The following is an 18,630-nucleotide window of genomic DNA, read 5'->3' as shown; positions in this document are numbered from 1 at the left end:
AGAGGTTCCACTTTGAGAGGTTGGGTTTGTTTTTTCCACCGTGGGTCTTCTGGAACGTCCCCCCCCTCCCCTACTCGCCTTTCTGCCTACAGCTTGAGATTTTGGGGGATGCTCGCCTCCCGTTACGCCGGGGCTGCGGGGAACACCGATACCGCACCGCCAGAGTGGGGAGGTTTACCGGGACGTGAGGCCTATTTTTGGCCGCATTTTGCATGGCTTGGGAGGGGGAAGGGGTACAGTACTCGCCTGCTCTCGGTAGCGGCATGCTTCTGGCCTGGTTTCCTATGGGACTCCCCTGGTGAAGTACTTTCAGCGAGTGAGGGGTTTGGTCTTCCGCTTGGGATCTACTTGAATTTACCAATGCAGTGTTGATTGTTTTGTGTTTGATGTTTCTGCTCTCCCCTGGGGGGCGCCCTTGTCCCTAGCCACGGCTGCGGGGGGCCCCGGTGGGCCCTTGCTTCTCTTCTTGTAGTCGCATCCCCGCAGTGTTGGCCCCTCCGTTCAGTGGCTGGGGATGACGGCGCCCACGGGGGAGAGGAGTCTAGTGGTCGTGTCTGAAAACAAGGCTTTCATTTCAAAATGTTATGAAAAAAAAAAAAAAAAAAAATGATAAAAAGTGTTAACAATCGATAGAATTATTATTACAGTGACCATCCAGTAAGAGGGGGAGAATAGATAGAGATAAAAGCTGACCATAGCAAATTAACTGGAACATTTTAATAACTTCAAAACCCTGTTAGTTGAACATTGAAGTACACAATAAGACATGAGAGAGTAAGCACATTACTAGCACACTAAGCAATGATAGCAAATGCCGGGCGTTCGACCTACTGTAACCTACTATACATATGGCAATATATACTGTTACTTTTCTCTGCGTTTTGGGGGTGGGGGGGCAGTTTACGGCATCTCATGTCTAGACTCTTCGGCAGGAGGGAGGGGGGGTGACGGGAACGACGGGGGACATATTAGTTTCGGTAGTGCCCATGTTGAAGATACAGTTTTCTTCTCCCTGGGGGGTCCTGGGGGGTTACCACGGCATGCCTATCACGACACCCAAACAATAGAGCTATCATCACGTAGAGGATAGGTTAGCGTAGACGCGGATCTTACTGCACCAATGGGATTATGTACACAGATTAAGATTCGAAACTGCGCAGGTACAAAGTGTCTTGCTTTCAAGGGTCCGATAAAGCTGGATTCAAATAACAATGTTGCACAAAAAAGAAAATGTTTTAATTAAAAAAAAAAAAAAAAAATAATAATAAAAATAACAATAATAGAAATAAAAACGCTAATAATTAACACGTAAATAACGTACAAAGCATTAAACAACAAAAGGAGGTGAAACAAAGCTCAAACACGATGATCCCCAAAAAAAAAAAAAAAAAAAAAAATGGAAAAAACATATAATTATAAAACTATGGTTCATGTTATGTTGTATTTTTCGGGTCATGTTTGATCCTGGTTTATCCTAAGACGGGCGGGTTTCTGGGATGGTACTTTAATTGTCGTACTTATTATTGCTGTGATTACGGTCCTACATATTGTTGGCTGCATTCTTGCTTGTGCTCCTCTACAATTGCTCCCAAGCTTATATAATTTTTACGAAGCTTCTAGGGCACAGGTGGTCGCCGGTATGCGCCATGTGACTATATACTGGAAGGTGTACTGCCTATGCTTTAATAGCTTTTGCCTGCCTCGAAGGGGAGAGAGGGGAGCCTTAGGAATTGGGGCGGCTGCATCATATAACGAGATCAGGTGGTGGGAGGAGGGGGGTTCCTTATCACTCCTCCTGTGTCCCGAGTGCCCTATGGTAGCATCAAACTATAGAGGGACCTCCCTCGCTTACTGTACACCTTAGGTCATTAGGCCAATTGGGATATTGGTCGGGAAGCGTGCTGCCGACAGGTGATAACTCCCCTGTCCGTTCGGGTAATAATAGAGAGTGAAAGTTGATGGATGGGACCCCAGAGAGGCGGGGTAGAGCAGGAGCCTCCTTCCACAGACTCCAGAGGGGGGGGGGAGGGGTAGCGGGAGACAGGGCCTGCTTCCTGTCCGTATGACAGGGGAATGTAGAGGGAAGGGATTCCAATTCTGGATACCCAGGACGCTATGAGGAGGTCACCACTGTACTCCCCATCTTTGGGAGAATTGAGGACGGCCAAGGGGTTGACTAGCAGGGACATGCAAGGGTCTCAGTAGATCGTGTGGGGCGCGTAGGGGTCAGGGCTTTAGGGATTCTCGGTTCCCTCTGCACGTAGATCGTGAGGGGGAGGTGGGAGCACACTACCCACTGTTTTCTGGCAATTGGTAAGACCAGAATTTCTCTTACATCGGACGTGGTCCAGATGTTTTTTTTGTTGTTCTTTCCTTTCCCTTTTCTTTGTCTCTTTTTTCCTTTCCCCTTTGTCCCCTTCCTTCCTTTGACCCCGGGGGGGGGGGGTGTGCAGGGGGCTGGCTCCTTGGTGTAACCCTAATGTCCGATTGATGTTTACTGATCTATGCAAGGGAGATATTGTCTTAGCAGGGGTCCCCATGTCTCTGGATGACGATTAAACTTACATCTCTGAACGTTAAGGGCCTCAATGCCCCAAACAAGAGACGGCTTATGTTCAGGGTGTTAAAACGGATGAACTCAGATATTGCTTACTTACAGGAGACTCACCTCCCTAGACAGGCAACTTTTAGACTAAGTGACCATGTATATACGGGTTCCTTTGAAGCTAGATCTCACCGTAAAAGGAACGGGGTGGCCATTGTAATTAAACGCACTTGCCCCTTCCAGATGGTGGCCCAAGATGTTGACCCGGAGGGACGATACATAATCGTTTCCGGAACCTTACATTCCCACACCACTCATTTAGTAAATATTTATGCCCCGAATCAACCGGACGCTGGATTCTGGGCTATGATCCGAGGGAAGGTTGCAGCGTTGCCGCATGGCATGATCCTCATGGGAGGTGACTTCAATGCTACCCCGTGCCCAGCGATAGATAGAAGCTCGAGAGACGGGGGCCCGAGGTCGCATGGTAGGGGGAGGCAGGACCGTCTGCTTAAGGCTTTTATTGCGGATACGGGTCTGGTAGACGTATGGAGGGCGCAACACCCGCTGGACAGGGATTATACGTTCTATTCGGCCCCTCATGGAACCTACTCTAGAATCGACCTCTTTTTGGTCAACGCGGCGGGTATGGCTAGGCTCTTGAGATCTGAAGTCGGAAATATCTCCTGGTCTGATCATGCTGACGTCTCTATCACCCTTGGCAATCTTTGTACCGCAAATCCCTGGTCATGGCGACTGAATACATCGTTGTTGAGGGACCAGTCGATCACGGAGAACACTCGTACGGCTCTGACGGATTACTTTGCGGAAAATACCACCCCGGACGTGAGCATTAGCACAGTATGGGCGGCGCATAAGGCGGTGATAAGGGGGCACTTGATCAAACTGGCCACGAGGAGGAAGAAACTGAAGCATCAACACCTGGAGGCCTTGCTCAAACAATTACGGAACCTCGAGCAGAAACACCAAGCTGCCCCGGATAGGGAACTATTCCGAAGACTGGAAGCTGTTAGGAGGGACATCCGTTCCCTTCTACTTGATGACACGGCTCGGGCCATGACGTGGTCCAAACGTACGTATTTTGATAAGGCTAATAAGATGGATACGCTCCTGGCTAGGACGTTGCGGCCCAGGCAAACCAGACCTCATATCACGGCCATCAGGCACCCGGATGGCACGATCAAAACGAAACCGACGGATATTGCACAGGTCTTCGAAGATTTTTATAAACACCTGTATAACCATACCCCGGACGGACACGCCCAGGAGGGACGAGGGGAAAACGACATCTTGCATTACCTGGACGGATTGGGTATGACCAAAATTACGCGGGAGGCAGCAGAAACCCTGGCTGCGGAGATCGGTATAGAGGAGGTTGACAAAGCAATCTCGAGTCTGAAAGGAAACAAGGCCCCTGGTCCGGACGGGTTCGATGGGACATACTACAAGGTCTTCAGAGAGGAGCTCGCACCTCACCTAGTGATGCTCTTCAATTACCTAAGGCGAGGGGGACGATTGGGCCCGGAGATGGCGTTGGCCACGATTGTCCTCTTACCCAAACCAGAGAAGGACTTGCTCCTACCCGAACATTACCGGCCGATATCTTTGATAAATCACGACTTAAAAATCTTAGCTAAGATACAGGCGGATAGACTAAACCCCCTCTTGACCTCACTTATCCATGCTGACCAGGTGGGATTCATACAAGGTCGGCAGTTGTTTGAAAATACCAGGCGGACAGTCGACCTAATCTGGAAACAAGTAGCAACTGGAACGCCTTCTCTGGTAATCTCTATCGACGCGGAGAAAGCCTTCGATAGGGTTAGGTGGGAGTTCCTATTTGCGGTACTGAAACACCTTGGATTTCCGGAGGAATTCGTGCAAGTTACAAGAGCAATGTATTACGATGTGAGGGCACAGATACAGATAGCAGGGGCACCACTGAATCCTTTTAGCCTACATAACGGGACCAGACAGGGGTGCCCCCTGTCCCCCCTCCTATTCGTGCTGGCCTTGGAGCCTCTGCTTCAGGCGATACGCATGCACCCAAACATTAGTGGGGTCACGGTTGGGGGGGAGGAATACACTGTCTCTGCTTACGCAGACGATGTCCTCCTCACTGTCACAAACCCAATTGAGTCGATTTCTGCACTACAGGGTGTCATTCAAGAATATGGGGCCCTGTCGGGTTACAAGGCGAATATGCAGAAATCCAGCGCGATGTCTATAGGCTTACCATTGGCGGATGAAGCATATATAACGGAAACGCACCATCTGAGGATGGAACCGAACTCACAAAAATATTTAGGGGTATACTTGACGGCGGATCCAACCCGTCTATATGCTAGCAACTACGATCCTATGTTTCGGACTTTGATGGGTGATTTAGAAAAATGGGCGGACAAGCCTATTTCTTGGCTAGGGCGCATCCACTCTGTGAAGATGAATATCCTCCCGCGAATACTGTTTCTTTTCCAGGCTCTCCCTACTCGTGTCTCCAAATCCCAACTGATACCCTTGCAGAGGGCGATATGTGATTTTGTGTGGCACAATAAGAGACACAGAATAGCCAGACAAATTTTGTATAGGCGAAAGGACAGAGGGGGCTTGGGACTCCCGAACTTGTATTACTACTATTTATCGGCTCAACTGTCTCAAGTAGCCATGTGGCACTCCCCTGTCGGGGAACGGAGGTGGGTAGACCTTGAATCGCTGATGGTGGGCATAGATGTTCCCCAATTTACGTTGTGGGTCCCTAAAGAACACAGGCCCATGATACGGGTGACCTGCCCGGCCATCCTTAACTCTCTCCGTGTATGGGATGCAAATAGCGTTAAATTTAAACTCGCCTCCTACCCTTCCCCTATGACTCCGATACTCCGAAATAGGGAATTTCCACCGGGAATGGCCCCCAGGAACTTTCGAAACATCGAACAGATTGGGTTACAACGCCTTTACCAACTATATAGGGAAGGGGATGTCATACCCTTTACAGACCTCCAACAGGATGCCCACCTGACTCCAGCAGACTTTTTTAGGTATCTCCAGATTAGAGACTTCGCTAGAAAATCCCATATAAAAGCAGCAGCCCAGAGACAGCTCACTTTTTATGAGAGACTGTGTAGAGAGGGTTATACCCCTAAGGGAATGATCACACTCTTGTACGCTCATCTTAGCACGGAAACAAAAGAATGGGGTAGCCTGAAGTATACTGATAGATGGGAGTCGGACCTGGGGGAGGTGCTGGAGGGAATAGAATGGCAGGAGATCTGGGAAGCTACCAAGAGCGCTTCTGTGTGCGTCACGCAACAGGAGCAGGCATGGAAAACCATGCTTAGGTGGTATACTACTCCAATCACCTTGCACAAAATGCGCAAGATAGATACGGACGAGTGCTGGAGGGGGTGCGGACTCCGAGGCACGTATCTCCACATGTGGTGGGAATGCCCGAAACTCCGTGGTTTCTGGAAGGCGGTCGAGGACCTGTTGCGTCAGACCTTTGGCAGACCCCTGGCCTTAGACCCGTGGATCTACTTGTTAAATAGAACTATTGCGGGATGGACGAGAGGAGAGCAGAAACTAGTACGGGCGATAACTTTAAGTGCACGCAGAGCGGTAGCAACGGCATGGCTCTCACCTGAAGGCCCGGAGTTTGGGGGGGGTGATCTCTAGGATAAAGGAAAGCAGAATCATGGACGATCTGACCGCTAGATTGAGAGGTACAACCATGGCCTTCCAGAGGACATGGGCACCCTGGGACAATAGTGTTATGGGCTCCAGTAACGAGTGACGTGGGAGGTCTCCGGTTTGATTCGGGATTTGGCCCCATGGGGCCATTGCAGGACTGAGTCGCTTTAGCCTCACGCACCCCCCCCCCCACCCTCCCTACTTCTGTCCTCGTATCCTTCTCTTCCTTCTACTTCACCTTCCCTCCTTTAACCTTTTCTCTCTTCTTTAAGTTTTTGTTTTTTTTTTCCTTTCATTATTCTTGTTATAACCTTGATTGACAAGGGTGCTATTCTTGTTCTATATTCTTTCGTCTCTTATGTTATAGGCTATGTTGTCAATATCGAATTTCATCACCCAGGCATGAGTATAGTGATTGGGCATTGAAGATGCCTACAGTACGGCCTCACGTAGATAGAGACAGGGCTCCTCTATAAGATACGCAGCCTGATTATTCCTTACGAATCCTAGAGGGGAGGCAAGTTGAACGACCTACATGCTGAGGCTGGGAATATGGGCTGATATCGAATGTTATATACTCAACTCTGATATTTTGCACGGTGGCTTCTGCGCAAGCCACGCGGTCATGTTACTTTTGCTATGCCTATTTTCTATGAGCATACGGTAATTCGATAATATAGCTGTACAAAAACATAAAATCCTCGATGGGAGGCAAGTTGTTCAGAATGTATAAAACGATTTATCTTATGGGCTGATGCCAATTCTTCTGTTTATAAGTTTGATGTTTTATATTGAGGCTTCTGCGTAAGCCAAAAGGTTGTATTATGCTTGCCTTACCTATCGTGTGCAAAAATAAAGAATTAAAAAAAAAAAAAAAAAAGTGATTTAAGCAGTCAGACTACAGGGGCATCATTTATACAATAAAACCACTTCATTATGCTAAAGTTGTTCTGGTGCCTATTGTGTCCCTTTAAGTAAAATCACTAACCTAAAGGGTTCAGGGCAGACTGCCAAGTGAAATAATACAATGTTAGCAAACTTGTATCAAGACAATGTATTTTAACTTTGTAAATAACAAAGTGACAAACTGCTAAAGGTTTTTTCAAAACTGGCAAAGTTATTGCAGAATTTAGTGTAACAAAACCTTATAGCGACTAGCACATCAAAGTGTATAAGGTTCAAAGAGAAATAACATCTACTACTTATCTTAGAAGCACTTATCCCAGCTGCAGAGGACTTAAGAATTAGCTAGGTATTATAGGAGAAAGGGAGGTTTGTGCAGACAGCCAGGAGAGGAGAAAGGGAATGTACAAGGATTGATCTAATAGTAGAATCTATTCACAGCTACCCGCCTAAACTAATCCACAGTATATCAAATACATATCTCATGCCGAAATAAAGATATTCAGCTCCACTAATAGACCCCCTCAAAACAATAACCCTCACTACTACACCATATATGTGCAAATGTGAATAAAATAGAGTTTGATTCGCATTTTGATGCACGCTGGCTTCTTCAAAAGGAATCAAATACACTGTATTTAGTTTACTGTGTTTCCTATAAAGATGCCAGGGTTATATGTTTTTCATTAAAAGATGATTTTTTTTTTTTTTAAAAGCCAGTATTTTGAAGTTCTGATCCCTATTGGTACTCTACTCCTTTTTACTAATTAGTGAGTCTAATATTACTTGTCTCTGGGTTATAGGTGTAGTTACATAAACAATTTAAACCAGATATTTATTTAAATTATATACCTACAAAATATTTGTATTTAATTGGCTTTGAATAGAATATCAGAATCCACATGAAGCATACACATATTTAGAGATTTGTTATATAACGTGTGAAATGTAGATTTAAGCTTAGATTGGATCAAAGACGTTAGATGAACCATTGTGTCTTTTTTATGTTCAAGACAGAATTGTATAATGCATATTTGGAGCCATTTGTCACTGTAGCTTGTGCTATACAAGTGCTATAGAGTCATATGAAGGTATGTTAGCCCCAATACTGCCAATCTAAAGAACAGTGCTCTCTGAACACATATTTCTCAGTACTCTGTTAGATCATAATATATAGCTCTATGAAAATATTTTTGGACATCCATGTCATTATACTCCAAAAAACTTAAATATTCAGTTCAGATATGCACATCGCAATTTTGCTGACAGTCAGAGTGTCAGGAGTCCTTCTCTCCATCAGTCAACATTCCAGTCTTCTAACCTCTCTTGTGTCTTCTGACCTTTAGCTTTACCCTGATTGGTCATACGTGTCATATAACTCCAGTGACCAGTCCTCGAAGGGGCTCATTAACTTGGAGAGGTGTATGATTAACTTGAAACTGTCACTTTCCAGCATTTTTACTATTCTGTTTCAGTATCCCTTAAACTTAACAAATATGTTTACAAAGTCTGAAAAACAAAATTAAATTGAACTCCACACGTATATTCTGGAACTGGGCTCCTCCATCTTGGCTACCTGACAATCATCTTTATAATTGTTGCCTTTTCTAAAATTGAACATAGTGAAAGAGGATAAAACAAAACAATATTTCTGTTCTCCTGCTCATTTGAATTGAGTGTCCTGGTTGTACTTGCTCTGAACTGGAATTTGATGTCTCTTGCTAGAATTTTTATTTTTAATTCTTTATTTTTCCATTCAGTATGGTAGCAATACAATGATATTTCAAGCTAGTAGTTTTACAGACATTTACAGTCCACAAGGTTTTCACATTATCAGGCAGAGAAAGACATGCAGAATTTTATATATATATAATAAAAAAACAAAATATCAACCATAAGTAGGAAAGACTAGATAGTTACCCTCCATGGGCATAAGCTTAAGTCTGTAGCTAGTTCAATAATGTTACTGGTGATGCCCAGCTAGGGGCTTACCTCCTTCCTGGAACCTAATGTAGTTGTAGCATTAGCTCTACAAGTGTACTGGGGGATGAGAGGGGTGAGGATGTGAAAGCATTAATAAGATAATCCTTTGAAAATGTGGCATTAGTTTAAAAGAATCATTATATATATATATAATTAGTGTCAATGATAAATAGTCAAGTACTATGGAAGATACACACTGTTCCCTGGCTCTAGATAACACTGCAAAGATATGAGGAAAAATGAAACAAACAACAAAACAATAAAAAACAAATAATAAGTAGCCTTCAGCAGCAATAGGAACATGATCGATTTATGGTGGTGGGTGTCCTACAGACTTAAAGGCATATACCTGTCACCCATTATCATGCACCAATGAGGGTTGCTGAAAAGAGTGAGGAGTGAACTGAACAATCTTGGAGGTCCCAGGTGAGATAGACCAGATCTGCCCACTCCCAGGGAACCAGCAAGGCCCAGATTTTGCAGGTGGGTCTCCACCTCCAGATAGCTGCATGATCTAGAGGTTGTCCCCAAGTTCATGAACAGGATTACCTTCGGCTTCCCCAGTGATAGGAAATATCACAGTTTCACAGACGATGCAAGAGAAGTTGTAAGGCTTTTCACAAAGTAAAGGAACTTTGTGTGAGGTTGGGGACCTTCTATAATGTGGAGCCCTTAACCCCTTAAGGACACATGACATGTGTGACATGTCATGATTCCCATTTATTCCAGAAGCTTTGTCCTTAAGGGGTTAAAGAGTAGAGGGGTCTTACCTTGGATCGCAACAAGAAGCAGGGCCTTTTCCTGGAAGACGATGAGGTTAAATGTAGCTGACGATGTTGTGTATACTGGCTTAAGAAGATAAAACATGCTATCAACTTGCTAGAATTTTATTACATATTTAAAAGAATACAAACCATCACATGAAATAAATGGTTAACACAAGTTAAAGATGTCCAAGATTGACCAGTGCTATAAAACTGGGTATTTTTAACAAGTATAACTGTGATAACTGTTAATTGATAACTGTGTTGATTCTAGCAGCTGATCAGACTAATAGATTGGGAATTTATATTTTTGGATTTTCTTTGTTGGTGTACTTTTTTATCCCTTTTTGTTACAAGATAAAGATGATGTACAATGTTTTATTCAAAGGTATACTTTTCAGAGAGGTTACAATTGTGCTAACCTTTTTCACACAATAAAAGAAGTATGTCCAAAACATTAATGCATTATTCATTCCTTCCTCCGAATATATTTTCTCTGGTATTTCTACTTATGTATATATATATATATATACATTCCAAGATAAAGTGCACTTGCTGGACTTCATTTAAAGTTAAAATATCTGCACGGAGGCTGGTGTTTAGCCCGATTTATAGAACTTTCCTAAAACAAAAAGCTATTTAAAAGTCCTGGAAAAGACCTGTAGTCTATTTTTATGTACGTCCAATTATGTAAATAAAGGCAGATATTTGAACTTTAAGTAAAGTCCAGTGAGTACGCTTTATCTTGGAATATACTGAGGTTGCACCGGGGCATTTTACAAACTTGGAGATGTCAAGTACAAAACTTTTGTTTACATATACATATACATAAAACTAATTTGTTAAAGAAATGTTTAGGGAAAGTAATATAGTATTGGGGATTCCATCATTCCAGCAGTTTTTCAGATGGGTCCAGAATTATTCATAATGTAATAAACAGACTTGAACACCTGCTGTTTATTACATTGTGAATGCCCATTTCTCATCATACAGAGCACCTGCACCTCATTGAAACTGAAAATACCCAATCAAGGAACCAGAAATATGAAGGCAAATACTGTGAATATGGAGCAGTCACGGAGTCTGTTTTCTTTGCATATGAATTTACTGATGCAAACAGAATTTTACAGATGGTTGAGACTGAAAAGGTTCTTTTAACATTAGCAACTAAAGAAAGAAAAGTCTTAAGACTTTGAAGGATCATAGCTAAAAGTACTGGGTTGTAAATGATATTCAATAACATTAGCAGACTATTACAAGACAAACCGAACTCGATGAGATCTGAGAATAAGATTGAGACCTACTCTCTTCGTGTGCTGTGAAAAATACAAATTAGTAGCGGAAGGCATAATAAATGGATGTTCTTAACATATACTAATAACCATTGAATTTTTACAGATCAATGAGACGTGGGAAGAAGTTAACTCCTCCACTAAGTGTGTTTTCATTCCACGAAAAAATTGGGACATGTATTTGAAACTGGAGAAGTTTCACATATTTTTAGACATATTGCCTAGAAATTATAATCATGATGAGTTTGATAATTACAATTTTTTAATGAATTGATTAATAAGTCCTTTGCAGAAGTATTAAGGTATATTGAACTAAATACTATATGATAGCCCTTGTCTTGCATAGCTCCAAACAGGTTTCGAATAATTAGCATAGAAGAATAAATTACATTTAACTAATATATGATCACGGCATCTATATTCTTTGCATAGGAATCTACTGATGCAAACAGAATTTTACAGATGGTTGGGACTGAAAATGTTATTTTAACATTAGCAACTAAAGAAACAAAAGCCTAAAGACTTTGAAGGAATTTAGCTAAAAGTGCTGGGTTTGTAAATAATACCCATTAACATTAGCAGATTAGTACAAGGCAAACTGAATTTTTGTATGTGTATGTGTAACATTCTGAATTCCCAAAAATGGTGGATGTATTGACACTTCAATCAGTAAACTTGTGGTTTACATTTGGCTTTGCATTTTTTGATACTAGGATTGAACTAAAGCTATTATTATTATTATTATTATTATTATATTATATATAGCACCAACAAATTCCACAGCACTTTACAATGGGTGGACTAACAAACATGTAATTGTAACCAGTGTGATGCACAGAAACAGAGAGGTTGAGGGCCCTACTCATTGAGCTTACATGCTGGAGGAACTGGGGTAAAGATACACAAAAGGTAAGTATTAGGGAAGTAGATTGGTAGAATAATACTCAATGAAGTCTTAGTGTGGTTTTTTTTTTTTTTGAGCCATTAATAGTTTAATTGATATGCTTTTGGGAGTTTTTAATGATTTTTTGAAGGAGTGGAGACTGGGTGAGCATCTAATGGAGAAGGGAAGGGAGTACCACAGGAACAGTGCAGGCCTATAGAAATCTTGAATGCGATCATTAGAGGTGGGAGTACGAACAGAGGATAGACACAGGTCTTCGGTAGAGTGTAGAGGCCTAGACGGGACATACTTGTGTATTAGGATAGATAGGTGGGAGTAGCATTATGTAAAAATTTGAAAACAAGAACCAGAATTTTATATTGAGCCCTATATCTTACGGGAAGCCAACGCAGGGACTGACAGAAGGGTGAGCAATGGGAGGTGTGGGTGGGCAAGAAGATGAGCCTCGCTGCCACATTCATTATAGACTGTAACTGCGCAAGTTGGGAGCACGTAAGACCACTAAGAAGTGGATTGCAGTAGTTAAGGCGAGAGAGGACAGTGGCAACACTTGAGGAAGGAAAGACCAGAAGTTCTGTTTTGGACAAGTTGAGTTTAAGGAAGTGGGCAGCCATCCAGTTAGAAATACCAAAGAGACAGTGTAGATCGAGAACAGAACATTGGGGGACACCAGCAGAGAGAGGTTGGGAGGAAGAGGCAGAGACAAAGAAAGAAACACTAAAAGAGCGTTGGGTGAGGTAGGAGGAGAACCAGGAGAGAGCAATATCTTGCATACTGAGATTAAGGAGGATGAGAAGAAGCTGTTAATGATCAACAGCATCAAAAGCAGCAGAAAGGACAAGGAGAATAAGGATAGAGTAGTGACCATGAAAGTTTTCAACAAGTAGATCATTTGATAATTTGGTCAGTGTTGTTTCCACAGATTGCTGAACGTGGAAACCAGACTGAAATGGGTCGAGCAGAGAATTGGACTTGAGGAAGTCTGTCAATCTCACATACACAAGTCTTTCAAGTCTTTCAAGCTATCTATGTTGCTATTATTTACACGCTACCTACTTTTTTTTTTGGACAAGCTTTTTAAATTATTTCATATTTTTGTGTAAACTTTTAAAATGATTTAATATTTTAAAAATATTTTTATATAGTTATTTTTTTCATATATGATATATTTTTGATATGTTACATGTATACATAATAATTAAAATTTAAAAGTTTATCCAGAAATGTTAAATCTTTGGAAAAGTGTATCCAAAATATTAAATTGAGGCCTAAATTGCTTACTGACATTACAAATCCCCTGAACTTGACGGCAAAAATAAGAAGCGCAAACTTGGTGGCATAAATCTGGAAGGCTCCAAAAACATTCTGGTCAGTCCTTGAATTTCATGTGTTGGAAGCAGGAAAAAGGGGCAAGCGCAAAGATCTAAATTACTTTGACAAGAGACAAATAGTGGTTACTAGATGAGTCAGAGCATCTCTAAAATGGCAAGTCTTATGGGGTGTCCCCGGTATACAGTGGTTGGTACCTACCAAAAGTGGTACAAGGTAGGACAACTTGTGAATTGACGTCAGGGTCATGAGCACCCAAAGCTCATTGATGCACATGGGGAGCAAAGGCTAGCTAATCACACATAAGAGCTATTGCTGGCAATTATAGCAAGGTGTCAGAACACCCAGTGCATAGCCGTGATTGGTCAGAGTTCACATGATGACCCCAGTCCACATCCAAAAGTGCCTTCAATAGGGGCATGATCATTAGAACTCTATCATGGAGCAATTAAATTTTGGCAGCACGATATTAGGCAGGTGATTTTAATGTTGTGGCTAATTATTATATGCAGGTATTACCAAATGCTCAACTTTCTGACTCCACTTTCATGGCTTCCAGTCAATCCACTCTATTATAATTGACCTCCAAATATTTTATAATCTTCAGATCAGCATTTAACAATGCAAATTTACTGGAGTCACTTCCCTAAATGTTTTACACTGTTGACCTTAATATGTTATTAATGAAGGTCAAGATGTATTGCAAATTAGTTCCAGATAGACAGAACCAAACATATACAGACATTTCTAACCAACCTATTGTTACCTGTGGAGTCACCACATGTGAGGCTCATTTCTCACGCCCCTCCTGTTTCATACACACGCATGATTCACAAGTTGCTTGCAATAGCAGAAATATATACCAGAAATTGGCTTTTTCTTATATTTTACATTCTAAAAACTCATCACTTTTTTCAATTAAGTTCTTCACACGGTATAATCCATGACAGCTAGTGTTTTTTTTTTTTTTTTTATTTGACAACTAAAAGGATGGGTATAAGTTAAACTACAGGAAAAAAAAATCAAAGCTCAGAGCTTTGACCTAACCAACGCATTCATCTCTATATGAAGTTGTAGCATAACCCCAAGGGCAGGTGCACAGCAGATTACAATGTGCTTTCGAACAATAACATGTCACAATGGATTTTACGTTTTGTAACAAATGTTTTGTACATAACCCAGATAATATTAACCAGAGATTTACTTTGCCTTTAAAAAGCACAACCTTTGAGTGCATTTACTGCATGACTGATAAGGGCTGAGGCTTTGTCCTCTCTGACCATTTTTCCTCTGTGGTTTAGAACTTGAGATACGCTTGTTATTTAGCTTTATTTGATGTTCAAACCTTACATCTAGTTCATGCATTTTTAATTGTCTTGCTGTATTGGCCTTCTGCTGGGACGATGATTTGATCACTAATTCTGTTTAGTGTTGTTTATGAGTTCAGAGTGAATATAGCTCTTTGCACCTAGCACTTATCTAATTTTTAACAGATGGTCTATCACATACCGTTAACTCCTCTCTTATAGGCTGGAGAAATATGCCGGTTACATCACAACACAACACTAATAAACAAACAAGATGAATTAGAACCAAGCATACAGGTAAAGCATGACTTATTTTCATATCTTTGTAAACTCAATGTGTACGCTTTATCTTTAAACATTTACTGGTAGAATAGAATGGAATTTTAGGCATATATTGGAGGGTTGGTGTCCTTCATCCTCTTTAATACTGATGCAGCTAGAGTACTCATTGTATAAATCTATTCAAAGAGTTGTTCTAGTATTCAAATATTATACAATAAAGGATATTATAGTAGAACAACATGCATTCATAGAAACATACCTGGTTTTGTATAATTATTTAGGTTGTGTGGATGCCAATCCACATAAATGACCCTGATGGATTTTATGATTGATAAGTCTATGCAGTATTTCCCATCATGTAGCTAGTTCTTGTAGTTGAGGTAGGTTATTGAGAACTACTTATCTATTGCAGAACACTAACAGATGCACATTATACACACCCTTCTGAGTTTGGTGTCATATCGGTTCATTTATTTTGACTACGCTTCTGTCTAACTATTTTACTTGTATGCATTGCAGCTTAATTTATTATAGGTGTTTACAGGATCAGGATTATAATATTTCCTATTAGAAAATAACAATTTGGGGTAATGTGAACCTAAATCCAACTCAAATTTAAAAAAAACAGCAAAGATAAACCTGTAGACCTCATTTTTTTTCAAATGCACTTTGTCTTCCCCATATTAGAATTGGTGTCCTATGTATTAACTCGTTCTATCATTAAATGCTAGTTGACAACATTTGAGATGTCATGTCAGTGTAACCTGCGTGGACAGAATATAATATAACCGACCGAAAGGAATCTGTAGTTGACTTGCAAATGATAAAAAAAAGTGTGTTCTTATATCTCTCATTTAGGCTTAAAATAAGGCTCCATTAAATAATATTTTTACTAAATAAATAGCATGACATTTTAGTACAGTATTTTTATGCATAAAAAATTAAGCATTATATAGAAGACCCCCTTATATTATATTGTGTGTGTTAATACTAAAGCTTTATATTATTCAATGCATTATTTTTTTTATCTATTTTTTTTTTGTCTTTTTATACAGCAATTATATGGACCACCTTGGAACAAGCCGGAGGATAAAAAAGAAGCAAAAGAACAAACGAGTAGCAATGTGACTAATACAGAAAAAGAGTCACCGTAAAAATAAAAAAAATGTATAATTTGCAGTCATCTTCAGTTTCTTTTGAGTCCAAAAAGCATGAAGATGTACTACGTTTCTAAAGCATGCTGTTTTTTTCCCATTAAATTATGAATGTTTGTAAACTAGTCTTGAGATTTTTTCAAATGATGATAGATTTGTTAATAGGTTTTTAGCAATAATCAAATGGACTTGGATGTATTAAGAAATGCTTTGTAAAACAACGGATACATTGGAATATGTTGTTCTAGACTGGTTTCTTTTTTGCTTATTACAAATCCATCCTTTATTTTTACATCTGTCTGGCATTGAGAAATTTTATTTCACAGCATATCTCTTCTTAAAACACACATTATTCAGACGTGAAACTGTCTTTGTCCATAAGTCACTGTGCTTAGCTTAATGGAAACAGGTTTTAAAATTGACCTGTCTTGTATCAAAGTATTTTCCATCTGTAGTGAACTTGAATTATGAAACATAATATTTCAGCTGACATGTTCATTTGTTCCCACTACTATTATTTTGAACGAGTGCCTACAAGAACATTTTACCATATCAAAATTGCTTCTTAAAACTAAAATGAGAAGATTCTAGTTTGGAATTCATGGTTAGAATATTGTTGGTTTTCTAGCAAAGCTACTACAACGAAGCCTCTCTTTTGCCATTTCAGGGACTGGTACCTAGGAGCATAAGAACTAATCATATAAGTAGCCAGTTATTATTTGAACATTTTCAAAACCCATCGTAATAGAATATACCAATTAAAATTTTGTAATTTTTATTGATTCATCTATGGTTTCAAAATATCTGAACTGAATTTACAGTGAAATGTTGGACTGTGCCCTTCATGTTGATGGACATGTAGAATTGAACTAGACACCAAACATTTCATATATCATTCAATGAAAGTCTTGAGTTTCTTTTGCAATAAAACAAAAAAGCACAAATTCCTTTTTAACGGATTATCATGTTTTGACACAACCTTTTCAAAACAACACATTGCATATAAATTAAACCTGAATTCGGTTATTTTATTGCTCGAATTCCATACTATCCAACTATTCCATACTATCCAACAATAGCTATCAGTCGGAATCCAAAGACAATTCATTGCATTTTCAGGAAAAGAGGTTAGTTAATAAAAATGCTATTTGCACATCATATAATACTTTAAAAACGGCCTATACCTTGTGATTCCAATTTTTAAATCTGCTCAGCGTTGCATTTATTTTGATAAAAAACTGATTAAAAGGTTTGTTTTAGGTACCAATTAAAGTTTGCATAATCAAACAGTTCAAACAAACATTTCTCCATCTCTTGTTTGAACTGCTCGATGATGCAAAATGCCCTTGATGCCCCAAATTATGCAGAAGTTAATAATCTCAATAGTATAAATCTCAGGTTTAAGTTGGCCATTGGAAATCCAAGTTTCTCATTGCTTTTTTGGAATACATACTTGATTTCTCTAAGGGTTTAAAAAATGATGGTGTAATTACAAGATCTCTGCCTTCATTTTGACAGACTGTTAGATCTTTAAGAGGTAATTACAGCTATGCTTACTATAGCTTAGCTAGATTAAATATAAATCATTTAGGGATGTTGCAGTAAACTCAAACAATATGAGTGTCGGAGCTGCTTTAATTACAATTATTTGTACAGGTTGTTTTATATATATGTAGATAATATGCCTTTTAGCAAATTACAATTGTCATTTTTATTCAACCACCCAAACGTATTATGGGTGGATAGGATGGTTTTTGTATCTCATTAACTAGTCGTGTCTTGTCTATGAATAAGATCAAATATTATCTTGCAATCTTTCAATCCATGTGTGTTTAATTTAGTGATCGAATTTTCACAAATTTTATGCAACTTAATTGTTTGGTTTCAACTATGTTTACTACTTTAGTCTGGATGATTATTTTCTTGTTTTGTTTTCTTTTGTAATGTTTAGTAAGCAATTCTAGTGTAGCCGTTTAACATAACAGTGTATTTGATGTTAATGCACGTTATATCATATGTGCATTTTTACCTAAGCAATGTTATTTCACTTGAAGTTAAAGGAAAACTGCAATGTTGAAAAAAAATGATAATAATTATTATTAATGATAATAATAGTAATAATAATAACAGTTCTTATTTTTGGAGTTATTGTTTACATACCAGAGGCCCCTCTTCAAAAATAAAACAAAATACATATTACTTACCTTTTTCCACTCTCTCAGCTGCTCCAATACTCGCCACTAGACTCTCAGTGACAAAAGTCTCCCTCCCTGTATCAACTAAATTGGAAGATGCTCGGACACTGCTGCAAATGCAACAATCAAATGCAGCAATCTTGGCTATTGCCCAATAGAATGCACCTCATACGTCAACAATAAACTAACACTTCTCTCTGGAAGTGCTCACTTCTTCTTGAACAATCTTAAAGTGGAGTAAAGTAGTAAGCCTTCCTTGCTGTC

General features: G+C 39.9%; 1 protein-coding gene across 1 annotated transcript in view; it reads left to right on the top strand.

Annotated features, from left to right (window-relative positions):
* The window catches only part of LUZP2 (leucine zipper protein 2), a 480,236-nt gene extending 463,830 nt beyond the window's left edge, over window positions 1–16,406 (top strand). Inside the window, exons 11-12 of the mRNA XM_063438820.1 lie at window positions 14,958–15,032; window positions 16,073–16,406. Of these exons, the coding sequence (XP_063294890.1) occupies window positions 14,958–15,032; window positions 16,073–16,171 (174 nt within the window). The 3' untranslated portion in view covers window positions 16,172–16,406. The remainder of the gene's footprint in view (window positions 1–14,957; window positions 15,033–16,072) is intronic.
* Window positions 16,407–18,630: the final 2,224 nt, after the last annotated feature.

Source organism: Pelobates fuscus, chromosome 12 (genome assembly GCF_036172605.1).
Source record: "Pelobates fuscus isolate aPelFus1 chromosome 12, aPelFus1.pri, whole genome shotgun sequence".
In the NCBI taxonomy this organism is placed as follows: domain Eukaryota; kingdom Metazoa; phylum Chordata; class Amphibia; order Anura; family Pelobatidae; genus Pelobates; species Pelobates fuscus.
This window is presented reverse-complemented; position numbering and strand designations above follow the sequence as displayed.